The sequence below is a fragment of the Lagopus muta genome, chromosome 2 (assembly GCF_023343835.1).
Source record: "Lagopus muta isolate bLagMut1 chromosome 2, bLagMut1 primary, whole genome shotgun sequence".
NCBI lineage: Eukaryota > Metazoa > Chordata > Aves > Galliformes > Phasianidae > Lagopus > Lagopus muta.
This window is the reverse complement of record NC_064434.1, coordinates 14,859,932-14,887,653: the sequence shown is the minus strand read 5'-3', so window position 1 is coordinate 14,887,653 and position 27,722 is coordinate 14,859,932. Positions and strand designations below refer to the sequence as shown.

General features: G+C 42.8%; 2 protein-coding genes and 1 long non-coding RNA gene across 7 annotated transcripts; 1 reads left to right on the top strand and 2 right to left on the bottom strand.

The window, feature by feature from the left end:
* Positions 1–387: 387 nt before the first annotated feature.
* Positions 388–7,635, bottom strand: ITGB1BP1 (integrin subunit beta 1 binding protein 1). 2 transcript variants are annotated; one of them, XM_048936939.1, is made up of 7 exons: positions 7,550–7,635; positions 7,086–7,186; positions 6,017–6,095; positions 5,372–5,508; positions 4,392–4,484; positions 1,463–1,612; positions 388–765 (listed from the first exon to the last, which is right to left on the bottom strand). In XM_048936939.1, exons 2-7 carry the CDS (start codon positions 7,155–7,157, stop codon positions 694–696), a joined length of 603 nt encoding a protein of 200 aa, XP_048792896.1. In that variant the 5' UTR covers positions 7,158–7,186; positions 7,550–7,635; the 3' UTR covers positions 388–693. The 2 variants fall into 2 exon arrangements, with proteins under 2 accessions (XP_048792896.1, XP_048792895.1); XM_048936938.1 differs by having other exon boundaries at positions 7,498–7,564.
* Positions 7,588–26,941, top strand: CPSF3 (cleavage and polyadenylation specific factor 3). 4 transcript variants are annotated; one of them, XM_048936935.1, is made up of 18 exons: positions 7,588–7,714; positions 8,540–8,603; positions 9,439–9,536; positions 10,303–10,431; positions 11,422–11,599; positions 13,258–13,347; positions 14,641–14,791; positions 16,776–16,951; positions 17,313–17,471; positions 18,131–18,277; positions 18,581–18,733; positions 20,335–20,443; positions 21,206–21,304; positions 22,194–22,288; positions 22,857–22,944; positions 24,710–24,779; positions 26,300–26,396; positions 26,733–26,941. In XM_048936935.1, exons 1-18 carry the CDS (start codon positions 7,647–7,649, stop codon positions 26,835–26,837), a joined length of 2,076 nt encoding a protein of 691 aa, XP_048792892.1. In that variant the 5' UTR covers positions 7,588–7,646; the 3' UTR covers positions 26,838–26,941. The 4 variants fall into 4 exon arrangements, with proteins under 4 accessions (XP_048792892.1, XP_048792893.1, XP_048792891.1 ...); XM_048936936.1 differs by having other exon boundaries at positions 7,626–7,714; positions 8,444–8,603; XM_048936934.1 differs by lacking the exon at positions 7,588–7,714 and adding an exon at positions 7,721–7,906.
* On the bottom strand, positions 26,747–27,707 carry LOC125689577 (uncharacterized). The gene is made up of 3 exons (XR_007375345.1): positions 27,549–27,707; positions 26,989–27,126; positions 26,747–26,850 (listed from the first exon to the last, which is right to left on the bottom strand). It is a non-coding gene; the product is annotated as an uncharacterized LOC125689577 (long non-coding RNA).
* Positions 27,708–27,722: the final 15 nt, after the last annotated feature.

The following is a 27,722-nucleotide window of genomic DNA, read 5'->3' as shown; positions in this document are numbered from 1 at the left end:
GTTCTTTGTGTAAAACGAGAATCATAGAATCACAAGATCATCTAGTCCAACCGTCCTCCCACTACCACTGCTACCACAAGCACTAAACCATCTCTCGCAGCTCCTCATGCAGACGCCTCTTGAACACTGCCAGGGACGGCGACTCCACCACCTCCCTGGGCAGCCATTCCAGTGCCTGACCACTCTCTGAGAGAAAAAGTTCTTCCTCATGTCCAACCTAAACCTCTGGTAGAGCTGTGAGAGAGAACTGTGCAGACAGCACATCTTCTATTAAATCAGAGGTATGAAGAACCAACTACTTGTAACCACTTCACTGCTCTTGCCCTTTTGTTATGAATCTCTGTTAAGCAGAACTGAAGTTTATATTAACAAATTCATTTAAAAAAATAGAAGCAAGTGTCAGTTTTATTTTACATTTCTACATCAATATACAAAACATGATTTAGAAAAAAAAAAATCCATGTTAAATATAAAATTCTGTATTGTTCTGGAAACAACTCTGGTGGAATAGTTTCTTCAAGTCACATCTGGGGAATGATGAAGTACCACAAACATTGTTGCACGTTCTCCTCTCCACAGCAAGTCTTTTCTGAGTTTGTGTGTGGCTGCAGCCAGCCTGCAGTGTGACAGAGCCCCATGTCCTCCTCTCACAAAGGCCTCTTGTACTGCACAGTCCTGTGCTGCTGGAGAAAATCAGGACTTCTCCGACATCAAAACTGAATCAAAGGCTGTGGATAACACTTTGCAAATAGCTTGTGCTTGTTCCTGTATTGCATAAAACACATGCATTATTTCTTTCTGAACAACTTCTGAAATCATCGAAACTCAATTAAAGCAGAGCATGATCTGTATCGTTCATTGGGCAGACATGCAAAATAGAGTAGCACAAGTGAGATTTAATTGGATTTCTGTGGCCTGCAGTGACACGCAGGAAGCTGTTTTAAATGAGCTCTTTTGAAACAAGTCAGAGTTGTTAGCTTTTATCATAGCATGATACCAGCATTCAGAAAGTCAGTACATGTGATCCCCCAGCACCTCTCAGTGTGTGTCATGTCATAGTATATCTGACAAAGAATTATCCTACTCTTAAGAGGACATCACTCCCATTGCCTTTAAACATGAATGCATGCTTTACTGTCAGAGTTGTTACTCAATTCCTCCCTGCTCTGTTGGATCTTAAGAAGTTTTGTCTTTGAAAATACAAATGGAGGATTCTCCTTAGCAGCTATGATAGCATACTTAGATTTGCAATGTGCTTTTTTAGGCACGTATATTTACTGGCAGTGTTGGAATGCAGAGATTTTACTCAAGCTGATCAGTCAGGGCAGATTTTTACTCTTTGTAATTAATTGAACAATGCATCTTCTCCCAGAAAGGCTCATGAGGCCCTTGGATTTCAGAATCTCCCTTTACAATCAAAACACCGATAACTAAATTAAAGACTGTAAAGATCAACTCTTACCAAACTACTGCACTGATATACCCAGAGGCTGCATTCTTCAGAGGCTGCATCAGTTGTCTTCAAAGCCAGTAAGCTTTTTCCTGCTCCCAGACCATCATCATAGCAAACCATCCGTACAATTAAATAGAGAGCATGCCTGTGTAAGACATCCTGAAACCATTTGGCAAATAAGTTACTCTGGAGCAGTGCAACAGCTTTTAAGTTTTCTGCATACTTTAATTCTCCCTCTGACAAATCTATTTACATGAAAAAATTACTCCTTGGTAAAACAATGCTTTTTTTTTTTTTAATTAAGAATTTCTTCAGGGTTTTAGAAGCAGTGGTTTAACAGAATTTTAGCTTCAATTTTTGCTTGAGTTGCATTTGAATGTGGTCCTGGCCACGTTACCAAAGCACATTCGTTTCCCAGCTATCCTCCCCCACCCACTGTACTTAACCCACCTAATGCTGTGTTACTTCCTTACAGCAGGTCCACATCTGAGAAGCACTTTGGTGGCCCTACATCACATACACATAAAATGTGTAGCACACAAACAGCCGAATGATACAGTGATGGCCAAGAGCTGAAAACTGGTGCCTTGGTGCCCCGAAAGCTGACAGGAGAAGGAGCCCAAAGCACTCCACCACACCCTTCCCCTTAGGCTTCAGCTCCCAGGGTTGCTAAAGCCTGCTTGCAAGTCACTTCATGCTCAGTGCCAGCCAGAACCTCGCTGGCACCACCTCGTTGTATTGGGAACTACTACCAGCAGTGTAAGACCTCCTGCTGTCATGGTGCACTCAGAGAAATCTAACAGCTATGATGCAGAAACAGAAATAAGGACTATATAGACAGCTATGGATGTACTACTCAGCACCCTTCTAGTTCTACTTCTCCAGTTATCCATTTTGTGGTGTTTGTTTTGTTATAGGTTTTGTTTTCTTAAAATGGACACAAGTCTCCTAAACAAGATCCATTCTTTTTTAACTCTTTAATTAACAGAAAAATCCATAGAAAACCCTGTGGCAGGAGCCACCTCTTTTTTTCTCTCTACACACCACTGCTACCTCTGCTCTGAACTGCTTATTTCTGCATCATCACAGATTGCAATGGACACACTGTGCCATAAGTGTATGTGCATACATGCAATGCACAAATACACAAAGTCCAAAGCCTAAGCATGCCTTCTATAAGTACTCCTGTCTTTGGTTTCTAGTGGTTGCCTCTACAAACAGTGCAAATGTGATCAGTGAAATACATCCATATATTTCAGTCACTATTTCCTTAATGCTGGATGGAATACAAGAAGAAAGACTTCTGTATCCTGCAGTCAGTTCTCTCGTTAGCATCTGAAATAGCTGCCTGTTCACCCACAAAGTTACCTACAAATTATAGAACTCTCACCTTGCTCCCAAAGCCTTACAAGATTGAATTATTTGTAGGAATGCAGAGAAAATAACCTTTTCATCCTGCAGCTCTATGAGTGTAGGTGTACTAACACGCTAAAGAGCAAACTAAATGTCAACAGTGACACATGCAAAAAGCCACAATTTGGAAAACAAAACGCAATGCCCAGTGCAAGCTAGCTTCATCACAAAAGGCTTTATCAGCTTGTGCATGCTCTCAGCTTGAAGCCAGAAGAACAACAGATAAAGATCTTACAAATACCTATTTGACCTTTATCAAAGTATGACGTCCTACAGTAACCTACGTCCTTACTGAGTTTAGGATGATGGCAAAAAGAGAAGCCAAAGAAACTCAGCCTGAGGAACTGTACTTCTTCCCACGCATTAGAAACAAGTGTTTTATTTTCTGAGGGGACCCAAAGGAAACTTTCTGGCTCTCTTCAGAGTATTCAGCTGTTGAGCAACACTTATCCACCGCTCTCACACTTGAGGCTTTTACGAGTGAGCAGTGCTGGGTTGTTGATGGGTCACGACTTTGTAAGGCCGAGTATTTGCAGTATCTGGGGCTCTGAGGGCAACCAGAAGGAAACCACATGACTGCAACACAAAGCTCTACAAAGGCAAGTGGAGGGCCCTGGGGGAGAAACCGGCTGTTTATTTTTAGCAAAACAACTATTTCAAGTGCACTAAGGGAACACACAGTACATATAGGAAATAATGCACACAAATGTTCAATCAGGAAAGTGGAATTATGAGGTCTTAACGCTGGAGTGAACCCCCATTCTCAAGTTAGTAGTGCAAAGCTGGAACTTTGAAGAAAACAATTTAAGTATCCTTGAAAGAAGTATATATTTTTTCTCCCTCCACAATTACATCAACAGGAATTGAATTACTAACTCAGGCCAAAGAACCTATCGCCTTGGTCACCAGTCATAAACCTTTTCCCACATGAGAGGATGGCAGTTCAGCCACAAAGAAGGTAATGTGCGCCCAAGGAACATAAAGATTTCCTTTCTTTTTCTCTGATGCTTTCTTAAGAGGAATGGATTTGTGTCAGAGAGCCCAGAAGAGATATGAAATGAAGCAGCCTTCCAGTATCTGAAGGGGTGCTACAGGAAAGCTGGGGAGGAACATTTTATAGAGGCAGGTAGCAACAGGACAAGGGGAAATGACTTTAAATGGGAAGAGAGCAGATATTAGGAATAAATTCTTTACTGTGAGGGTGGTGAGACACTGGAACAGGTTGCCCAGTGAGGTTGTGGATGCTCCCCTCCCAGAGGCATTCAGGGCCAGGCTGGATGGGGCTGAGCAACCTGGTCTGGTGGGAGGTGTCCCTGCCTACAGCAGGGGGTTGGAACGAGGTGATTTTAAAGGTCCCTTCCATCCCAAACTATTCTACAAAGCAGTGCTACTGTGGGAGCTTTTTTTTTTTTTTCTTTTTTCCCTAAAGTCAGAAGTGACACCTTGGTCACCCAGGCCATCTGTCAGAGAAACACAGGAAAAGGCTTTTTAACTCTCATCAAAAGGATTGTTGTAAATCACTTACATACTGGTCAGATGTTGAAACTTTGATGCCATATTTGGAAACGCCCATTATAAACTCCTCTTCACCTGGAACAAAAGGTAACTTTCCATCTTGCTTTGGAGGGAAACAAACAAAAGCCTTTAGTGCAGACAGAATAATATTAACAATGAAGATACAAAGTAGAAAGCGTTTCTATTTGTACTTCACTAGCTTAACAACATCACTATCCCTGCTCCTGTGGTACTGTGAGAAGCCTGATATTCTTGCATTGTCCTATCTCTTTGTTCTATGAAACACAACATGAATCCAGAAAGGCATTTATAATCTTGGGTAGGTGAGGGAAGCTGGGGCTATCACACTGCTCTGACTTCAGCTGATTTACATTCCACACCAGCAGCAGCAGCTTTGTATTTGGCTGTAAAAATAATTTCAGCATGTTCAAATACTTGAAGCATCAAGATGTAAGATAAACAGATTCCGTGCTTTAAAGGTACAGTTAACCTGCCTACCCAGAACAACCAGTTAGAACTCTTAGAACAGAAATAAATATAAGAAAACACTTTGGCAAGGACGACCCAAATATTACCCTGTTTCTTTGGTCACAGGTTCATAAGTGAATGTAAGCAGAAAATGACAATTTTCCTCCACAGAAGAACTTGTTCTACAGTACTAAGTAAATCCAGAGGAGATGCTCTTTGACAGGTACTAATCCTAGCAGTGCTGCAGATGAGGTGACAGCTGCCAGGTGAGGCGTTCATTGCATAATGACTCACAAAAGGTCTGAGCCTGCTTCTTCAGGACTGCTTTTCAGGAGCATCTTCTCCAGTTACTCGACAGCAGGGAACAAGTATGACTGGTGTACTTCATTTTATTTTTAATAAAGCTACTTTATTCTAGTAAGTCTAAAATGTATAGCAAAAGGTCAGATCAGGTAAGAACATGAAAGAAATACACCTAAACTCAGGATATTCTAGCACTGTATTCTTTTGTAACACACTTACCTGGGCAACATCTATGTAATTTATCAAGTCCAATGGCCCTTCTAGATTTTTGCTCTCATTATGTTTCAGTTTTTCAATGGCGCCAACATACTTAACTCTGAACTCTGCACATGTATCAGAATTACTATTGCTCTGTCCTGCAACAAAATAAAACAAAGCAACCCTGAATAGCTCAAGAGCATTCATTCTAATTAATAAGTTAGCTCCACTGGCATAATCAAGAAACACAGGAAGCACAAGAAAGCTGACTCTACTTTTCTACAAACATTTTTTAAAGAACTGTTTGCCTTAATAGCGATGCACTGTGATCTGGTAAGCAGGGAGTAAAAGCTAACCTCATTACACTAATCTCAGTGCATATGTCAATTTAGAGAAGTATGAAACACAGCATCCAGAACATTACATCAGATTTGTGCTGTGTAACAGACTGGTAACGAGCTAACTGAATTTTCCTTACTCAGATATCTTGCCTTAAAAGCAATGGTTTCGCACTAGGTAACACAGAAGCCAGGAGCTGGTCAGCAGTCTAACAGTTCACTCAATTATGAAAAATAGGTATTTTAATATTTAATTTTCTATTTTTACATAAACATATATAATGTTAATTCTACTCCATACTTATCTACTCAAACTCCAATTACATACCTGAGCTTTTTGTGGAGTCTGTATCAAGACTTGCCACAGTACTGGACCTGGAAAGTCCCCCAAGACTGGAATCTACAGACTAAGAAGAAAATTAACGTCATCAGAAAGTTACCAAGAATATATTGGCAGTTCACTTTTAGCTGCCCTGCCTCAACTTCTTAAAATAAATTAATATGCAATTCAGTTATTTAAGCTGCACTGCAAAATGGGAGGGGAAAAAAAAAACCCACCAACAAAACACAATCCAAAAACCCTAAGCTTTTCCTGAAGCTAGCTTTGTGCCTCACTATAAGCTAGACTGATATAACTCAGCAGTCCATAAACTTTCCAAAAGTTGGAAATAAAAAAAGAGAAAATGAACTTTAAGGTTATGTCCAGACTTTTCTGGTACTGCATCTTAACTTGAAGAAACTGACAACTACATCCTTGTCACCAGTGCTTGCAATAACGCAGCAGTGCAAGGGAAGTGAAACCGCACCTTGGGAAATCCAGAATATGCAACTGATCATTCCAAACCCATCAGAAAAATGGACGCACTGAAACACTGAGAAACCAACTGATGCTGAAGAACAAATTCTTGGCACCCATCACCAGGCACCCTGAAGAGTGATGTTTATCACATAGAACAAATGAGCTGCTCCTCTCCCAGTCCCCAGAACCTGCTGCCAGGATCTGTGTCTGTAGGAGCAATCGAGCAGCCTTCTCAGGATACCATGACCTTACCACGTACTCATTTTCCTACATCTCCCAGCACGGTCTGATGAGTAGTTGAAGCAGGAAGCTCTCCTTACCCAGCACAGCATTATATAGAGATCACAGCCTAAGGTCAGTGCAAGTGACCTTACTCACTGAACTGCCTGCTCCAAACAGATGGATACCTCCCTGGAGGTGTTCAAGGCCAGACTGGATGGGGCCCTGGGCAGCCTGGTCTAGCATTAAATGGGGAGGTTGGAGGCCCTGCATGTGGCAGGGGGGTTGGAGATTCATGATCCTTGAGGTCCCTTCCAACCCTGGCCATTCTGTGATCTGTGAATGTAGCTCCATAAGAGCGCATCCCAAAGCAGCTCACCTTGCTTTTCGTACTGATCTCGCTGCTTTGTGAGCTGCTGCTGCTGTGTCGCTTTTTTCCTTTTCTAAACATGTTTTCATCGTGGGCTGAAGGAAGGCGCTCTAGGCAGGACAGACAGGCATGAAGCTCTCACCCCAAGGAAAGAAGCTCCGTGCAAAGACCGGACTGCGCACAAGCGGCAGGAAGCGGCAGCGCAGAGACCGAGCCGGCGGCGGGAGCAGCTCCTCGGAGCGCTGCTCAAACCTCCTGCACCGGAGGAGCCTCGCGGGCGACAGGAAGAGGCCGCAGGAAGAGCCCTGCAGGCCGCAGCCAGCCGAGCGATGGGCGGCAGCGCTGCGTGCGGCACCGCGCTCCCCGGCGGCCCCCGCTCCGCGCCGCCCCCCGCTCCCCGTCCACCACCCCCAGGCCGCACCGGGGCTCCGAAGCCGCCCAGCGCCGCTCCCGCCGCCCGCTCGCTCGCTCACCACCTCCGCCGCCGTGTCCCGCCCCGCCCTAGCGGTGCCTGCGCGCTGCGGCGCTCCCCGCCCAGCGGAAGCGAGGCAGGGAGGAGGGACGGCAGCCATGGCGAAACGGAAAGCCGAGGCCTCGATCCCGGCGGAGGAGAGCGACCAGCTGCTCATCCGGCCCCTGTGAGAGCGGCGGGGCCATGCTCGGCTCCGCTTTATGCCGCCGGGGGGACGGGGCCGGGAGGCGGAGGGCCGGCCGGCCGTTCGGAGCGCTCCGTCGCGGTGGGGGAGCGCCGCTCCGGCTCGGGCGGCCCTCAGGAGCGGCTCGGAAGGAACCTCGCGACCCCTGCCCGCCTGGTGCTTCGGGAGTCAGGGGTGCGGGCACGCATTGCAACCGACGGCACCGCGGCCGTCTTCCAAAATCCGGGATCTTTTATTCTGGCGGCATTAATTGCATCCCGTTTCCGTTGTGATAGACGTAGTCGTTCAGTTACTTTAAGTATCTGGGCTTAAACAGAGCTGGGCTCGTTCAGCCTGCAGAAAAAGGCTGGGAGGGGAAACCTCACTGCGGCCTTCTAGTGCTTAAAGGGAGACTGTAAACAGTAAATGGGAGGGAAGTCTACCCTTTTACATGGGTAGGCAGTGACAGGACAAGGGGCAATGATTTTAAACTAAAGGAGGAATGAAGTAGGTTAAGTGTCAGGGGAAGCTTTTCACAGAGGGAGCGGTGAGGCCCTGGCACAGCTGCCCAGAGAGCTGTGGGTGCCCCATCCCTGGGGGGGTTCGAGGCCGGGCTGGCTGTGCACTGGCAGCCTGAGCTGCTGCCTGACCTGGCAGTTGGCAACCTGCTTACAGCATGGGGTTGGAACTACACGATCCATGAGGTCCCTTCTGTGATTCTGTACTCCGCAGTCACTGTTTCTGCACTGAAAACTAATTCCGTGAGAAGCATCTGACATACATCTATGGGGCGTGTGTTCTTTTCGTGACTCTGGTATCTTTTTGCAGAGGAGCTGGCCAAGAAGTAGGAAGATCGTGCATTATTCTGGAGTTCAAAGGAAGGAAAATAATGGTAATTACTTCACAAGTGTATTTGTGTGCCCTCCCATCAGCCTGATCTACTGTCTGACTTGGTTGGCCATCCCTGCCCGTGACAGGAGGTTGGAACTGAATGACCCGTGAGATCCCTTCCAACCTAAGCCATTCTGCGATCCGTTGCAGTACTGTAGAACACAAAAAGATGCTATTGGTTAAATCCAGTTCCTCCCTGAAGTCAGCTGTTGCTAGCAGAAGCACGTTTTTTGGCTTTTTAAAACAATACAGAGTAGGCTTTTACTGTAAAATAAATAAATCTGTAAAATAAATCTATTCCCAAATAGAAGGCATATGTCTGTGTGCAGACTGTGAAATCTCTGTGTCAGGCTTCAGTGGTGCCTAAGGTTTGCTTGTATATCCTATTGTGTATAAACTGTCATGTGTAAACACACACATGTTCTTCTCCCCTTTTTCAGTTGTCTTCATGGAGGGTAGCAGAAATATCTTCCGTATAGCATTCTGTGTATTCAGGTGGCGTGGAAATGTAAATGAAAGCTTGGATTGACACAGTATTACATACAGGGAATGGGGTCTTTTGAAAGGCATTCACTCTCCCAGTGGAGATAAACCATCTAGGCAGACACACAGCTATGAAATCCAATGCTAAAAGAAGTTGTTGAGGAAAAAGTACCTTTTTTGTGTGATCCTAAAAGCTACTAGTTGCTCATAATTAAATTTTAGAATGGAGGAGTCCTTATACGTTCTTTTAGAGCAGGGGGGTGGGCCTGGTGACCTTCAGAGGTCCCTCCCAACCTCAACCATTCCATGATTCTGTGATGCTCTAATTTTTCTTTATTTGTTTGTTTTTTCAGCTTGATTGCGGCATCCATCCTGGACTGGAAGGAATGGATGCTCTTCCTTACATTGACTTGATAGACCCTGCTGAGATTGACCTCCTTCTGATTAGCCAGTAAGTTGCACCTGCAAGTACAAAACGCACCGAGGTCGTGGTGTGAACACATACATAGGTTGTGAGAGGCTGAAAATAGGTGTTAAGAGCTGGCAAAACTTTTGTGTCAAGCTGTTCAAAAATGAAGGCTGTTCATTCAGTCACTTTTGACCATTGTGACAGCTTCTAGAATGTATTTCCTACAAGGAGACTGCTCTACTGGCTTGGAATGAAAACGATTCTCAGAGATTTACACCAGCTTTGAATCTGTTTAGTAACAGAGAGATAAAAGAGATCCAATTGTGCATAACCTGTTACAGCTGTCTATAAAATCCTGGGGTTTGATGGTAGGTGTTTGTTCTGCCTGTATTTCAAAAGTAATTCTTTGGAATTCAACTTAGAAATGCAGCCAAATAGTTTTATTTCAGTAGCTCATGTTGTAATTCCTGATTTCCTAATGCAAACTGAGGAACACTTCTGTCAGCTTTCTTCCATCTCAGACATTCCTTATGTTCCTGATTCCTGTTGTTTTTTCCTTCTCAGAAGTTAGTTCTGAGATTATGTGGGTGAAGTCTTTGCAATTAATGGAGAATTTCCTGTGCTGCTCTTACCTTTCCCAGTTGATGAGCAGTCACTAGTGTACAGGATATAGACCAGCATAGTTAACAGTGAGGTTAAAAGTTCTGCTTCTGCATTTTCAGGACGTTACATCAGACCAGTAAAGAACTGTATGACGTGGTGTTGTGTCATGTTAGCATTTGAGTGAGATCTGCGTGTCTCTTTTAAGTTTCCATTTAGATCACTGTGGAGCTTTGCCATGGTTTTTGCAGAAAACAAGTTTTAAAGGAAGGACGTTTATGACTCATGCCACAAAAGCTATTTACAGATGGCTTCTTTCAGACTACGTCAAAGTCAGGTAAGCTGCCCTGTTGAGTTTCTCTTTAACTACTTACTTATTTTCCCTGTGCACCCGATGGGAAGTCGTAAGATGAAGCTGCCACAGATGGCAAACCTGGGCGTCACCACAGGTAGCAAGACTGGAACAAAATTAGAAGCAATGCACCATCTTACTGCCTCGTGGATACTGAGTCTCTAAGATCATTTCCTGTCAATCAGCACAAAGTCTTACCTTGTTTCCTCTTATCCTTTTCATTTGCTATATTTGGACTATTTTTTTTATCTATTTTTTAAATCTATTTTTTAATCTATTAGCATCTCATCTCCTCTGCCCCCAGGCTCACTTTCTTAACTCACTCTTTCACTCTTACGTGTTTTTATGTCAGTGTTTTTTCTTAAGCTTTACAGAAGTAGGGAATTTTAAGGCCCTAAAGATGCAGCCTGCTCTTCAGGACAAGATAAATAAGTTAAATAATACATCTAGGCAAGGCTATTGATAGTGCTGTTATTTGTGTGTTGATTCTTCTCTGATTTTTCTTTTTTCTCTCCATTAACATGCCTTGAACACATTTTTTCTGTGTGAATGCAGAGGTCCTGAGTGCGTGTCAACTCAGCAGATTGGAGATTGGATCAGAAGCCTGCAGGCAGTCTTCTTTTAACCTGTCTGTTCTGGGCCAGGGGGAAAAGTGGTTTGTTTTGGTGCTTGATGACCTAGCTTAGTGTGGAACCTCTGGCAAAGGCTGGGAGCCTGTTAGTACTGTTAGATGGATCCAGAGCAGATCCTGAACTGCAGCAATTATTCTAGCGTGCACAGAGAGTTAACATGTCTTTCTTTTAAAAAGGCATCTTAGCTCTGCTTGGGTGAACTGCCTGGGCTTCATTTCCCGTGTGGGAACATGGCATTTCTGAATGAGAGTCTTATTCTGGGAAGAACCCAGGAACTTTTTGTTTCAACTGTTGTATTATCTGAGCCGGTGGGGTTAACTCTTACCACTTTCATTATCTGCAGTAATATATCAGCAGATGACATGCTGTATACAGAAACAGACCTGGAAGAAAGCATGGATAAGATTGAAACCATCAACTTTCATGAAGTGAAGGAGGTGGCAGGCATCAAGTTCTGGTGTTACCATGCAGGCCACGTTCTGGGAGCAGCCATGTTCATGATTGAAATAGCTGGTGTGAAGGTATTTCCTTTTTGTTGCAGAGTTGAAATTGGGCCTGAATTCTCATGTAGTCATTAATTAATATTTATTATTAAGCCCTACTGCTGTGGTTGGAGCTGTCAGGCAGGCTTGGGCACATAGGTAGGAGGCCTTGACATGGAGCATGTATTTTCTCATGGATTAAAACAAGCAGGTGACATCTGTGTACTGAACCAGGTGATATGTTTGAGCTTTATGGGACTGAGTTAGGACTCAGGCTTGGAATCAGTAAATATGTGGTGCTCCTGGCTGGTCCGCTCGGAGGCAGCTGATAGCTGAGGCAGTCTCACTGATGCTGCATTTTAGTAAAAAGCTTGTTTTTCTATTTGCACATCTGCCTGTGGGCTTTTGTCAAAGCATGGGAGCTATATTTTTTTTCCAAAATTCTCATGCTGAAGAACCTAAAGAAATAGAATTATTGTTAATTTTAGGCACCGAGATTGAATAAATTGTCATATAATCACAGACAGTACTGTGTCAAAACCAGACATGAAACTAATCTCATAAACTGGAGTTTGGTAGGATAATCTCCACCCAAAAAAGCCTCAAAAGGGGAAGAGAGGCCCTGAGGCTTGCTGTCTAGCAGGACTTTGTCTGTGGTTTGTAATGATAGAGAATTCCAGACTTAATAAGATTTAGAAAGCATAGAAATAGTTGTATTTAGAGTGATTGCAATAAGATTTAGACATCTTGCTACTTTTTGTTTTCTTGATTAGGGTGAGACAGAGATTTCCCCCCAAGTACTCATTGCTCCAGTGGTTTGGGGTTTTTTTTATCACACTTTTTTTTATTTGCTTCCCTGTGAATCATAGAATCAGAAGGTTGCAGACGACCTGTAAGATCATCTAGTCCAACCGTCTTCTCATTACCACTGCTACCACAAGCACTAAACCACATCTCCCAGCTTGAAGCAAATGAGGAATGTGACAGGTGACCTGTAGGCCAGTTACCAGCTACTGCTGGCTGTGCTTTGTTACTATTCACATTTTCACCAATGGAAAAATTAAGTAAAAATATTCAGTTCTGAAACAGTCACTGAGGGCACAGTGGACTGTATTCCACCCTGCAGTTAATGCATTAAAAATGGGTGCCAATCACTTCTTGCTGCAATGGGGAACTTGGCCATTCCATTTGGGAGCTCTGTTGGATTGCAGGCTTTGTTTTTAGCATCAGAAATTCCTAGAAGGAATTCTAAAAGCAGTTTATTCTTCACTGTATTTGCATTCTGCTGTATAAAATGCTGATTTGTCTCCTTTGTATTTCCATCTGGTACCTGCTGTATGTTGTTAGGTCAGTTTGTACTTCTCATGGCCAGTGCAAAATGCTGAAAGCGGTGCCTCTACGTACAGGATGAGGAGCAACAACAATGTATTTGTTCACCTTGTTCTGTTGTAACTGAGGCACTGCTTGAATTACCTTGCTGTGGTTGAAATGTATGTACTGGTGTGCTACCACTGTGAGCACCATCCACCTTGGAAGAGTCTTTAGCTGAAGTATAGAAGAGCTTTTTATCATAAACTCCTCACAATTCAATTTGCTAAAACAGACAAACCAACCAGTTTTCCTATACAAAGGCTTTTAAAACTGCTGAGCTGGTAGAACCCACAACCAGAGTAAGTTCTTCTCTTTGTCTCTCGCAGCTTTTGTATACAGGTGATTTCTCAAGACAGGAAGACAGACATCTGATGGCAGCCGAGATTCCCAACATTAAACCCGATATTCTTATAATTGTAAGTTTTACAAAAGCATTTCTTTAAATCAGTTGTTAAGTGTGCACAGAGATAGTACTTCATTAGAGCTGCAGGGGAATGAGAAGGACAGTGGAGGTCAGTGGCAGGGAGTGATTTGTGGTAGGGATAGGAACACTTGGGTGTTCATACAGTTCTTTTCATTGTATTGAAGTCTTAAAATCTAACTGTCCTTTTGTAATTCTGCTGATGCAGTTCCTCAGGCCTCCAGATGCCTTTTCAGTCCTGGAGATTTACCAGGTGTCAGCTTGTGCTCACTGGATGTATCGCATAAACTTCAATTCAGCCAGATGCCTTTTTTTTAATAGACCTTAATGTACTTCCAGCTGTATTTGTTGGGTGTTTGTCCTGAGCGGAAGTGTCCTGGGTGCTGTTCAGATTTGTTATGTTTTGTTTTCTGAGCAAAATGGTTTTATTCTGAGTCTGTTCAGAAAATCAGAAGTTTGGGGGGAAGCTCCAAGAGCAACAGTTGTCTTTTCAAAACGAAAACTGGCATCTTTTAGAGTAATACAGAAAGTGTTGCATTTATTGTGTCCCTTTCAAATGGCTTCTCTCATTGATAGTTAATGCATTTTAAATAGCCTGTTCTTCAGAGAAGTGGAGCATTTTCAGTTAGGAAAAGAACGTAAATCAGACATCACTTGGAAGAAGAACCATCATTTATAGCTTTCTCTGTCTCTTTTTAATTTTTCTCCCTGGTGGGATCTCTCTACAAATGACAAGGAAGTGTCTGGGGGAGGGGAAGTTGTCATTATTTACCGTGCTGGAGGAGGTGGCATTGGGAATTTGGAGCAGGGCGTTGATTCCAGGGTTGATATATCCATTCTTTCTGCTCTGCCTCCCCTTTCTCAGCCCCAACATCCTGTCACACTGAAAGCTTCATGCATGCCATGTCACGGCACGTAAATGGAAGTCCTTAATTGTGAAATGAAAGTTCTGTTTCTGCACTGTAACACCAGTATGCTTTTCTGCGTTTTCTTGTTGGATCACCAAATCACAGAATCACCAAGGTTGGAAAAGACCTTCACGATCATCCAGTCCAACCATCCACCAGTCACCAATAGCTCTCCCCTAAACCACGTCCCTCAACACAAAATCCAAACGTTCCTTGACCACCTCCAGGGTCGGTGACTCCACCACCTCCCTGGGCAGCCCGTTGCAGTGCCTGCCCACTCTTCAGAGAAGTACTATTTCCTAACGTAGAGGATGCTGAGGAGGTGGTCAGGAATCAGTCTGTGTGCCAGCACTTGCAATAGCAGCTTTCTCTGTCCATAGGAATCCACCTACGGGACCCATATCCATGAGAAAAGGGAAGAGCGAGAGGCCCGGTTCTGTAACACCGTTCATGACATTGTAAATAGAGGAGGGAGAGGCCTCATTCCTGTGTTTGCCCTGGGTCGGGCACAAGAGCTGCTTTTAATTTTGGGTATGTACCTTCCCAGCTCCTCTGAACAAAAGACATATGAAGTTAAATGGGAGTGCTTTCACATGCGGTCTTTCAGGTGCAGTGACTTTTTTAACAGCTTTTCAGCCATTTTTCAATGTGTTCATTACCTGACAATGTGTCATATTGTTCAAATGTTAAATTTAAAAAAAAAAAAAAAAGAAGTGATCAAACAGCCAAAAAATTATTTTCCAAATGCAGATACAGGACAGGCAGTTTGGCTTTGTGAGCTAGAACAAAGGCATAGACAGGAAAGGGCAATTCCTTATCATCACAAAATCACTGAGCTTGGAAAAGACCACTGAGATCATCAAGTGCAACCACAACCCAGCCCTGCTGTGCCCACTGACTGCGTCCTCAGTGCCACAGCTCCACATCCCTTGAGCGCCTCCAGGCTCGGTGACTCCACCACCTCCCTGGGCACCATGGTAATATGACCTTGACTTCTAACTCTTGCTGAACTGGGATTTCAGCAGATTGGAAGCATCACGATAGATGGCAAAGTGAATAATCAGAAAGTGACTGTTATATTTAAACTGATTTGCTGAAAGAGGTATGTCTTGTTCCAAAATTTCAGCCTTTAATTCACAAACCTGAGTGAACAAAAGCTGAGGAGACCATAACAAACACTTCTAGCATTTGTGAAGTCTTAATCATAATGGGAAAGCAAATTAGTAAGAGCAAAATGAGGGAAAGGGAATTATACATGGCTTTATACATGGCCATAACAAGGTATTTCTCATAAAAGATGGAAAAAGTTGTTGTGAGGTGCTGTAGAGAAAACTGTTTTTAAGTAAGCTGTTATCTCCAGGCACATTGAATTTGTGCTGTGATGTTTAACTAGTCTTTCTTTCTCCTGGGAAGATCAAAAGATAACTATCTCAAAACTAAAAGAAGTATTTTTGGGAGCATTGGTTCTAAAATGTTACCTGAAACGTTGACGTTTTTTCTTAATTTCCATTTAAGTTCAGATCAGCATAAAAAACTGACATTTGTCTGGTATTTGTTTTCAGGATGTGTTGCTGCTCTGTTCGAATGTTCCCAAAAAATTGGGATCCAGGCATAGTGGTGGTCAGTGCTGTGCAGTGGCATTATTCTTTATGTTGAACCTTTTGGATTTGACAGAGGAGATGAAAACCAAGCACTTGAGATCTCCTGTAGCCACTGATTTGTAATTTGTTCATCTTTCCTTGCTGTGTGCAGATGTTAAAGTGACAGTACAAAGATAAACATGGAAATATATCTACTCAAGCTCAACATGCAATTGGACGCTTAATTAGGTAGAAAATGTAATTGCATCTCACATGCCTACACAGCTAACCTGCAGGCTTCTGGGTTTGTTGTTCTTCCATTCGTGTCTGTCAAAAAATAAAATACTGCATTGTGATACAGGAAATTCTGCTGCTGGGTGCAGTCTTTTGATATTACAGTAAGTGCTGCCGTTGGTTACCTCTTAGTGGCTGTTTCTGCCCTACATTTGGGCTTAGTAAGATATTCGTGGTGTTAAGGTCTTCTGATTCAGTCTGATTCAGAACTTTGCAGATCAAAGCTGCCTGGTTAAAGCTGTGTTGTTCTGAATTTACAAATAGGGCCAAAAGAGCATACCGCTCTTTTTTTGATGATTGTTACCCAGTTGTAATATAAATATATTTTGTACAAGCAGAGCTGTATCCAAGTGGGAAATGGAGTGAGTTCCACTTGTGTATCTGCATTCACATCTCTTCTTTGTTTTTAGTAAGGGCCATGACTTCTGCCATCAGCAATAAGGTATGCTGTGGTTAGTGAAGAACTTCATTTTGCTGTTTTTGTTTCAGTTAAGCTTGTACAATATTGTATAAAATAAGTGTTGGTGATGCTGCAGGAAGCCAGGCTTAGTAACAGGTTTATCCCTTCGCTGCTTCAACTCCGTGGGATTGTTTCATGTTGTTTTTGTGAGTTATCTGATGTGCAGGTTTGTTTGTTTTAGATGAATACTGGCAAAATCATCCTGAGCTCCACGACATCCCCATTTACTACGCCTCCTCTCTGGCTAAGAAGTGCATGGCTGTTTATCAGACATACGTCAATGCCATGAATGACAAAATCCGCAAGCAAATCAACATCAACAATCCATTTGTTTTCAAGCACATTAGCAATCTGAAGGTAAGGTTGGCTTACAGTAGAGGAACAGTGATACAAGAGTTTCTATTTGCCCCATGGTTTGCACATACACACTGAATCATTGTATCATTCTGCAATTCTGTGCGTACTACCTGAAGAGACTGGTTGGTTATAGGCTTATATCTGAATTATCTGCCCTCCCAGAGGGCTGCAGAGAAGAGCTTGTGCACCTGCCTTTGTCTGTAGATCTGTATGCATATATTTTGCCCCTTATGAGGGTCAGTAAGACGAACTTTCCTGCAGAAGTTCTTTTTAGGAGGATGGTGCATGGATGGATGTAGGACTTAATTTATATGTCGTTAAAGGATTGTGGTAACTGAGATTCTTGCTGTTTTCCTCTCAGAGTATGGATCATTTTGATGATATTGGCCCAAGCGTTGTGATGGCTTCCCCAGGTATGATGCAGAGTGGTTTATCCAGAGAGCTGTTTGAGAGCTGGTGCACAGACAAGAGAAATGGAGTAATTATAGCTGGGTACTGTGTTGAAGGAACGCTCGCTAAGGTGAGTTGTTAACGTGCCACAAGTCCTTAAAGTAGTGGTGTTTGGTAGGAGTAGTGTTTGTGTTACGTTTGAAAAGAATTCTCCAGTAGGAAGTGACTTCATTTGTATTTACCAAGAAGACTGTTGTCAACTCTGCATGATTATGTAGGTAAAGTTGAAAGCACTTTGAAGTTAAAGTGCTTTTCTTCCTCTTTACACCCCTGGGTCTACAAGGGGTCCTAACCCTAATGTTAGAGAAGTTAGTGTTAAATCCAACACTACATAAATGTCAGAGATCAGAGTGCATTTTGCATGCTGTGCCACTGTCTCATTGTAGAGAATGAAATTCTTTTTTAATTCTAGCAGCTGTGGGCAACTAAAGTGTCTAGTTTGGCTTTTAGGGCTAGAAGTCACACACTCATTATAATTTCAGTGCAAACTGCATTGGGATGCATCTGGAAGAAGGACACTCCTGTATCAGTTGGCCATGTGTGTTGTGCATGCTGTTTTTCTGTTTGGGTGCATGCATTTTGTGAAATCGGAGGAGCTTTTTCCGTTCTTTGCGTTGCATCTGGCTGTTAGTAAGATTTCATTGGTATTTGAAATGTAAAGCCCTGGATTTACAATGTCTATAGAAGACTTCCAGGTTTTTTTGTTAAAGAAACTCTTTTTTTTCCTAGCATATCATGTCTGAACCTGAAGAGATCACAACTATGTCAGGGCAAAAACTGCCGCTGAAGATGTCTGTGGATTACATTTCTTTCTCTGCTCACACGGATTACCAACAAACCAGTGAGTTTATCCGGGCCTTGAAACCTCCACATGTGGTTAGTATTCATGCTACTTGCTTCTCCAGGGTGGATTCGTGTACAAAAAAGTGAAATGGAACATATGTAATGCACTGTGCTTATTTGCATGTATTTTTTCTACACACGGTGTGGCGTTGTGCCTTTGAATGATACAGGGAATTCAGAGACAAACACTGGACTGTGTGTAGGATAATTGAGCTGATGTTCCTTGCGTTGTGTTCATGAAATACACAAGAGGCAGTTTTCTTGGATAATTTGTTTACTAACCATGCCTGGTTGGACAAATCCCTTATGTTAAAAGGAAAACTGTCTTTCCTGTAGATTTTAGTTCACGGTGAGCAGAATGAAATGGCCAGATTGAAGGCAGCACTGATAAGGGAATATGAAGATAACGACGAAGTTCACATAGAAGTTCATAATCCTAGGAATACTGAAGCTGTGACATTAAACTTCAGAGGAGAAAAACTTGCAAAGGTATGAAATCAGTATTTTCATCTCCATACAATAATATTTGTTTTCAGTCCTCTGAAACTAAGGTGTATGTTCTCTTCCAAGCCTCTAAGGTAAACTGGTTTTGGGTTGCATGTGTTTTACAAGATCTCAAAGTGTATGAATGTTTTTTTTGGCTAACCTAGATCTATTCTGCCATCAATAACCTGCTGCTGCTTTCAGTCCTGTCATCCCAGTCTGACTTTGCTGTGTAATCTGAACAGCACTCATCAATTTTCTCCTAACAAAGAATATCAATTCCAGTCATGCTAGAGCACTGCATTCTGTGCATAAATAACATGATAGACTTCATTTACATTTCAGGAAGATGCTGTCAAACACCCATTCCATCCATATATACTAGAAGAGAATAATTAGTTTGGCTGAATTAAATAATTACATGCTTGACTATAATCAGGCATTTAGAGATGCTGTCTCCAGATACTTCAATCAGTGAGACAGCTTGTAAACAGGATGCTCTGGCAGAAGGAAGTCTGTAGCCATGAATGTGGTGCATCCAGTAAAATGATAAAAAAAAAAAACAAAAACAGCTTAAAGATTGTTTTGCAAGTTTATTTCTTCTTACTCAGAACACATCTATATGCATCTAGAATGTATTTAAGATATGATTGTATTTTGTAATACAATCTTTCAATGTTACAATAAAACCTACATACTGAAATAAGTAGAAACCAATATGTACATGGAAACTGTAGAGAAGTGTGTGTTGACTGGACAGCAGTTTGCTTCTAATCAGATTCTAGTTTGGGTCCTTTGAAGAATACCCTTTTTTGGTGACTGGTCACCTTGTCCCCAGCTTACCTTACACTGCACTGTATTTAGCATTGGTTTTCTCATGACACTTCAGTTTGGAGGAGGAGTGACTGACAATGTAATGTGCTTGTTCTAATTCTACATTTACTCTTCCTTTAAAATAAAATCCACTGAGAAAGCTTCAGTTCAGCTGTTTGATTCCCAAAGCAATGTAGTTACAGCATGGGATAATTTCAGTCCAAGGGTCCTGAAGCAGGCCGACTTTCACTCACAGCAGGAGCAGCAGCAGCAGGTGGCTTACAGCCTTGTATGGTCTGCACTTGCATTCCTCCAATGTCTTCATAACCTCTCTGGACAACTGCTCTGATGTTCAGATATTTGATGGTGGAAGATTCCAGATCTTTCCCAGAGGTGTAAAAGCAAAGGGGCAGAAGTAGAATCCCACTGGATTACAGTGCTCATCTCTCAGCTTGTGGAAACTAGCAAATGTTGCTGAAAACTAGAAAGCAGATGAACCTGACTCCTTCTGGGACTTAATTGCATGACCAGTATCTAGAAGATAATCTATACAGTTTGCATGTGCGTTTTCTATGGCAGCTACCAGAGGAAGGCTGCCACATTATTTAGTTTTTTATATTTTTACTCTTTAAACCTTTTCTTGTGGCTGTCTGAGGTTGCTGTAACCTCCCTTTATTTTCAGAACAACTCCATACGATGCTTGGTTGGTTTTTTTTTCTGAATAACCTATATTTCATCTGTGTAGTTGGCTTCAAGCTTGCTTTGTTGCACTAGGTGTGTTCTTTTCTTTTCAGGTGATGGGATCTTTGGCAGATAAGAAGCCAGAGCAAGGACAGAGAATTTCTGGCATCCTGGTCAAAAGAAATTTTAACTATCACATCCTTTCTCCATGTGACCTCTCCAGTAAGTAAAGGCAGTAATGTACTTGGTGGATAATTGAAGCTCTCTGTATTCTTCTCCTGTCATTAAAACACATACAGTGCTGGCTTTTGTTTGCTTGTTTGTTACTTTGTGTTGGAGGTGATCATTGGACACATGTTGGTGTTAGTTTGGCTTAGCTTTGCCTACATTTCTGAACTGTTGGTGTGAGAAACAAGACATTCAATTCAGTGGCTTCTGAAGTTCAAGACTTTTTCTGCCTTTTCTGCAGAAAAGAAGAAAAATTCCTTTCTCCTGGTTATTTAGAACTTTCCCTATGTTTAAGTACATGTAAAAGGTAGCAGTGAGAGCAGAAGATTGCCTTGATCAATTATCCTGTTACTTTCTGAAATGCCATTAATTTTTAGTGGAAAAATGGCCGTGCAGTGAATGTGTTGTGCACTGCACCTTTGCTGTCTGTTGCTAGAAGAATTGATTTATTCTCAAACAGAAGAGTAATTAAATGGAACAGTAAGGTCAGAAGAGTTGAGGAAAGCAGTTCAGCTGTCCCACCTTGTTCACTCTTTGCTAGTGACAAAATAACAAACTTTTGCTGGTTCCTTGACCACAAATGTATAATGTATCTTACAATAGACATTTCTCTTTACAAACGGTCCTTTTCAACCCCCTGCCTTAAATGTTTCAGTGCCATTGTTTCTCTATATTGACAACTTAATGTTCTAGAAAGTAAACTTAAAGTTTTTTTAAAGGAAACTGTTCTTAATGTTCTTCTAAAAACTCTTTCAGATTACACAGACTTGGCTATGAGCACTGTAACACAGACACTGGCTATTCCCTATACTGGACCTTTCAATCTGCTCTTTTATCAGCTGCAGAAGCTTACTGGTGGGTATTCAGAAAGAAACGTTTGTGGTTTGTTTTTAAAACAACTTCCAGTCTTCTCAGGACTTGAGTGGAAATTTCTTTGCTCTGAAGTGCCACAATTTGTTTTGTGTTTCATGGCTTTCATTAGGTAATGCAGCTTCTGCCAAGTCCAGGTCGTGAATGTGACTGACCCTCTGTGGGCATCCTAATGTAACTGTAATACAAATCCATCAGCATGCAGCAGTGTAGAACCTCAATTGATTTTTGTCTCCTGTCAGCCCCCAAAGTGAGCAGCATAGCCACCCTGATGAGAAATTTAGCAAATGATAATCTTTTATTTCCAGCCCCAAAGTAGAATGGTTAATGACATCTATTTAATAAAAGATGCAAAAAATTGTCTTTCTTTGTGTCAGACAACATATTCTGTTCCTCCCCATGAGGGACTGATCCATCCTTCTTGGCCTTTTCCATGCCAGAAGCCATTTAAATCTGCTGCTAGAGCGATTTCCTGTGCCTCTGTCTGGTTTTCTTAAGGATAGGGGCAACTCCCATCCTGGTTCCTGAAAGGCACAGCATGTACCAGGATCCCTTCCCAGATTAAAGCTCAGGAATTTTTTTTTCCCTCATCTAGTGACAGAGTCAAATGTGTATCACCTGTGAAGAGAAGACCTGCATTCCGTTGGTGTTCAGGTCTCACAGCCTGAGTGCTGCCTCACACAAGAAAGGCTTTCGTTTTACTTCGTTTTTCTTTTCCATTGGTGTGCTCAGGTCAACATACTAAGCCAGTCAGCCATGAGAATCCAAAGCAAGTAAAATGGCCAGTACTACACGCTCAAAAAGCCATGCAGATACAGCTAGTCCTGTTCTCAGGTCATTTTATTCTTGCTAACCATTTGTTGCTGCTTCTTAGGTGACGTAGAGGAAATAGAAATTCAACAAAAACCAGCCCTGAAGGTCTTCAAAAGTATTACTGTAATCCAGGAACCAGGCATGGTGGTCCTTGAGGTAGGCACTGGGGGGGAGAAACAACTGGTTTTCATTCTCCAGATCCTGTAGAATAGTGCCATGTAGGTGCTGTGCACAATGAAATGCTTTAAGTGGCTTTCTGTTGGATGATGAGTGGAACGAAAAGGAGACGTTGCCTTTGGCTACACTCCTGTGCTCATGCATGTTATTTCACTTAGCTGGTTTCTTCTCTTACTGTGACTCAGTGGTTTAATGGTAGATTCAGTGCCCTTTTTAATTGGGGAATTGGTAATTGGAAATAAGGTTAAATAGTGTTCCCTCCTGCTCTCCCAGCCCATAAATTGTTATGTTAACTAATAACTATTTTGTAAATGTGTCCAGAAATATTCAGCAGCTTTAATTTTTCGTGGAAAGTTATTAGAATGCTTCAAGTTACAAATGGTTCAGACTGCTAAATGTGTGACAGTCATTTGAAGCTAGAATTTAGAGAGGAAAAAAAAAAACAACTCAAAGAAAGCCACGAATGTTGTTTTTATGTTGTGTTATTTATTGAGCCCCAACAGCAGGCTGAAATGGTGATTTGATTTCTGTTTTTTTGATCTTCCAGTGGGTGGCAAATCCTGCTAATGATATGTATGCAGACACCGTGACCACAGTGATACTGGAAGTTCAGTCAAATCCTAAAATACAGAAAGGTAATCAGTCCCACTGTGTGCTTCTTCAACTCAGGTTCTCTTCTGAATTTTCAATATCAGGCTTCAAGAGCTTTAGAACACCTTAAAATAGGTTTCCTGCTATTGTGCTTCACATTGTCAAACTTCTTAAGTGTTTCATGTTCCTCAAATGCAGAATTACATTTACAGCTTCATTTTCATTGTTTGTAGCACATCCTTGTGTTGAAGCTTTCTCTTACACATTGGTTTCTAGCTGTCTGTGGAAAATGCAGCCCTATTTTAAAAGAAGTTAAATTTTAGTGCCTTTTAGTTTTATCATGTAATGGATGGGACCCACTGAAATGTTTCAGCTTCTCATGAGAAAGTCATGGTTACCATTCACAAGCAGTATTCCTGTGACTGCACAACAGAAGGAGTTAGGTAGGGGATGCTGAAAAGAAGTCTAATTTCACAACTGCACCAGGTGATATGACTGGGTAGTGAAAGTGTCATCAGATAACAGGCTTGGCATTGCTTCTCGAGAATCAGAACCATTTCGTTGAGGTTGCCAGTGCTGATAGTTCTTTGTTCTGCTGCTTTGGTTTCAAACACACATGTCACTGTGCTAAAAATCTGGAGCAGACATTGAATGTTATGTTGGCATCTCTTTGTGGCACTGAGGATAAATGTTGGCAGCTTATTAACACTGTAAGGCAGATAATTCAATGACACTCCATTTATCATTCTATATCAGGTCCTTTCGTGAAGACTAAGGATCTAGGTCTGCAGTGTATCCTTAAACTAGCCCACAGTTTTAAATGACTAACAATGGGTAGTGAGGGATCTGATTTGATGTCTGTTGTCCACCCACAAAACATTTTATTTACAACACTCCTGGTAGATTTTTCTTTCCAAACCAGTGAGGAGGGCACTGGAGCTATATGAACAAATAGCTGTTTTCTCTGGGTTACTCCTTATGTCTTCTTACTATATATTTTTATCATAGAATCATCACAGAATGGCCTGGGTTGAAAAGGACCACAATGATCATCCAGTTTCAACCTCCTGCTATGTGCAGGGTCAGCAATCACCAGACCAGGCTGCCCAGAGCCACATCCAGCCTGGCCTTGAATGCCTCCAGGGATGGGGCATCCACAGCCTCCTTGGGCAACCTGTTCCAGTGCATCACCACCCTCTGTGAAAAACTTCCTCCTAATATCTAACATGTCTCCCCTGTTTTAGTTTAAAACCATTCCCCAGTAATTACATATAAAACAGCAGTCACTGTTCCCTAGCTGTTTAGTCTCACACCTGACTCAACAATTCTGTTAGAAATTCTTTCTCCCAAGTTTGTAAATTCACACAGCAGTTCTGTTGTTATATTTGGATAAAGGTCATACAGTTCTCTTGGTTGTGATATTTTCAGTATGTATTTTCTTGTCAGCTTCTAGCCGTGTGCTTATGCTCTGATTTGTGAAAACTAACCAAAAGTACAGATGATGCAACTGAAATATCTTGTATTCTTCCTTCATTTCCAGAAGGACAGTGTTCATTTTAAGCTACCTAATGATTTTGAACACAAAGTCTAAAAACAGCATCAGCATTTCCAACCTCCATTTGTTCCAGGAATGTCACTGTTATTATTGCTCACATTTGGTGTTCAGTTTTACTTTGTGTTTCTGTATGCTCCTACACTCCGTGATGCAGTGCTTTACTACAGCTAAAGAAAATAGAAGGATTATAAACAAGTCATGAGGATTTCTTCCACTTTTAAGTATATGAAAGTAAAATGACTTTTTCTTTTCAGCTGCAGTGCAGAAAGTTTCCACAAAAGTCGACATGGAAGAGTATCGCAAGAGGATGGAGATGATGCTTCAGTAAGTCAGCGTGTATTTTTCTAAATGAAAGCGATCGCCGTTAATCGCGTAGAGTAATTTTATTACAATACCACTTAAAAGCAGAGTGAATTTAAGATAACCAGTACAGATTGCCAATGACATCGATGAGGGAATTGAGTGCACCCTCAGCAAGTTTGCTGACGACACCAAGCTGAGTGGTGCGGTTGATACGGTGGAAGGAAGGGATGCCATTCAGAGGGACCTCGACAGGCTGGAGGGCTGGGCTCGGGTGAACCTGATGAGGTTCAACACGGCAAAGTGCAGGGTTTTGCATTTGGGCCGGAAGAACCCCAGGCACCTGTACAGGCTGGGAGGAGTGGTCCTTGAGAGCAGCTCGGCAGAGAAGGACCTGGGGGTCCTGATGGACGAGAGACTGAATATGAGCCAGCAGTGCGCTCTGGCAGCTCGAAAGGCAAATGGGATCCTGGGCTCCATCAGGAGAGGGGTGGCCAGCAGGGACAGGGAGGTGATTGTCCCTCTCTACTCGGCTCTTGTGAGGCCCCATCTGGAGTACTGTGTCCAGGTGTGGAGCCCTCAGTACAAGAAAGACATTGAGATTTTGGAAAGGGTCCAGAGGAGGGCGACTAAGATGATCAAGGGGCTGGAGCACCTCCCCTATGAGGACAGGCTGAGGGAGTTGGGCTTGTTCAGCCTGGAGAAGAGAAGGCTGCGGGGTGACCTCATTGCAGCCTATCAATACCTGAAGGGAACCTACACCCAGGAGGGGAGTAAACTCTTCAAAAGGGCTGACAACAGCAGGACTAGGGGAAATGGTTTTAAGTTGAAGGAGGGAAGATTTAGGTTGGATGTTAGGGGGAAGTTCTTTACTAGGAGAGTGGTTAGGCCCTGGAACGGGCTGCCCAGGGAGGTTGTGGATGCCCCGTCCTTGGACGTGTTTAAGGCCAGGTTGGACGGGGTCCTGGGCAACCTGATCTGAATGTGTATGTTTGGTGGCCCTGCTAGGCAGGGGGGTTGGAACTACATGATCCTTGGGGTCCCTTCCAACCCGGGTGATTCTGTGATTCTGTGATTCTGAGATTAACATTTCTGTGTAGGCCTGGGGTTAAGTAAAGACAGAAGTACCCTGAAAAAGCTCTCAGGATCATTGAGACTACAAATCTGGGGCCCAGTTACTTCATCCATCAATGCAGTTGTACCTTTTCTCCCAAAATTATGCTGTGAATTCTTACAGGAAAACATTTTGGATTGTCTCTCTTACACTTACTCTGGTGTTTGCTCTGTTACTCAAGCAGACCTCTTACCTCTTGGACATTACAGGAATCCATTGCTTTATTTATGAGACTTGTTCTGGTAAAATTCTTACTCTTATGTGACACTGCCTCCCTTAATTTAGATTGTGACCTGTTAGTCACATCTGAATGGGATAAGTAATGGCTTCTGAAAGGACACAAAATGCCTTCGGAAGCCTAAGATTAATGGAAAGGAAATGTAAGTTTGCTGTTTGGCAGTTACCTTATGTGAGTCAACCTTTGTTTCAGGGATATGTTTGGAGAAGACTGTGTAAGTTCAAAAGAAGGCTCAATTCTGTGTGTCACAGTAGATGGCAAGACTGCAAACCTTTCACTGGAAACTCGGGTATGGAGAGGACTGACATTGTGTGTTTTTATTTGATTTTGAATCAGTTGCAAGCTATGGAACTTAAGACATTTCACATAGCATGAAGCAAAGAACTCATCAAACATGATGTTATTTTTCATCATCTTTGGCAAGGTGTATGCAGCTCTTCACTGTACAATTCCACACGGTGGTGGAACATTTAAGAACAGAAATTGCAGCTGAAAGCTCTTGATAACCACAGCTGTAATTTGTGTGACTGCTCTTTCTTTTCCCCTTATGCACGAACATTGCTGGTATTCTGAAAAACAATCTGATGTGCTGGTTGTTCTCATACATTTCTTTTTTTGTTCTCAGACAGCTGACTGTGAGCCAGGAAGTGAAGACGACGAATCCCTGCGTGAAATGGTGGAACTGGCTGCACAGAGGCTCTACGATGCCCTCAGCCCAGTGTACTGCTGACCTCTGTAGATACCTAGGACACATACAGAAAGCTTTGAACGTTCAAATTTATTTGGACTGGTTTTTTAAAGTAAATAAATTTTTTCATCAGTAAGTCAAATGCATTATATGAGTGGGAAACCAAGTTCAAATAATGGGTGAGCAGCCTTACCTATGTCATCTGCATTTGTGCATGTAGATCATAATAAAGTGTGGTCCTCTTGAGTTAGTGGAGGTGGATCCGGCAGCAAATCGTGCTGAAAGAACATGATTTCTCTGGGATGCATCCTCTGCTTTTTTCCTTTCGCACCTTGTTGCATAGAATCACAGCATGGTTTGGGTTGGAAGGGACCTTTAAGATCATGCAGTTCCAACCCCCTGCTACAGGCAGGCACACCTCCCACCAGACCAGGGTGCTCACAGCCCCATCCAGCCTGGCCTTGAATGCTTCCAGGACGGGGACATCCACAACCTCACTGACAACCTGTTCCAGTGTCTCACCACCCTCACAGCAATGAATTTCTCCTAAATCTACTCTCCTCCAGTTTAAAGCCGCTCCCCCTCGTTCTGTCGTTACCTGCAGGCCCTGACAGCCGGCACCGTTGGTGAAAGTCTGTGCGTCCACTCTCCCTGCCCGGCATATCCCTGCCTCGCTAAACACGAGCCTTTGCAAGGTGGTAATTTCATCGCACCACAAAAGAACCCCCTCTTTGAAAAAGCGAAATGTGGTACCATTAACTCGTGACGGTGCCGGTGATTGGGTCCGTGTAGAAGGCCGTGTATCGGCCCGCTCCCGCTCCCGTTCCCTCCCGCCGCTCTCCCGCCGCCCAGCACAGCCCTCGGGGCTCCGCCGGAGGCACGGCGCTGCTGCGGGAGCCCTTTAAAGAGCGAAGCCGCCCCTCTCGG

What these genes read in the sequence shown, in the direction of transcription:
- ITGB1BP1 (XM_048936939.1), bottom strand. Translation starts at nt 7,157, where the DNA reads ATGTTTAGAAAAGGAAAAAAGCGACACAGCAGCAGCAGCTCACAAAGC. An exon ending in AGATCAGTACGAAAAGCAAG is followed by an intron (nt 6,096 to 7,085) that starts GTGAGCTGCTTT and finishes TTTTCTTCTTAG; the next exon opens with TCTGTAGATTCCAGTCTTGG. An exon ending in TTTCAACATCTGACCAGTAT is followed by an intron (nt 1,613 to 4,391) that starts GTAAGTGATTTA and finishes AAATGGTTTCAG; the next exon opens with GATGTCTTACACAGGCATGC.
- CPSF3 (XM_048936934.1), top strand. Translation starts at nt 7,749, where the DNA reads ATGCCGCCGGGGGGACGGGGCCGGGAGGCGGAGGGCCGGCCGGCCGTT. An exon ending in GACCTCCTTCTGATTAGCCA is followed by an intron (nt 9,537 to 10,302) that starts GTAAGTTGCACC and finishes GTCTCTTTTAAG; the next exon opens with TTTCCATTTAGATCACTGTG. An exon ending in AGGATGGAGATGATGCTTCA is followed by an intron (nt 24,780 to 26,299) that starts GTAAGTCAGCGT and finishes CCTTTGTTTCAG; the next exon opens with GGATATGTTTGGAGAAGACT.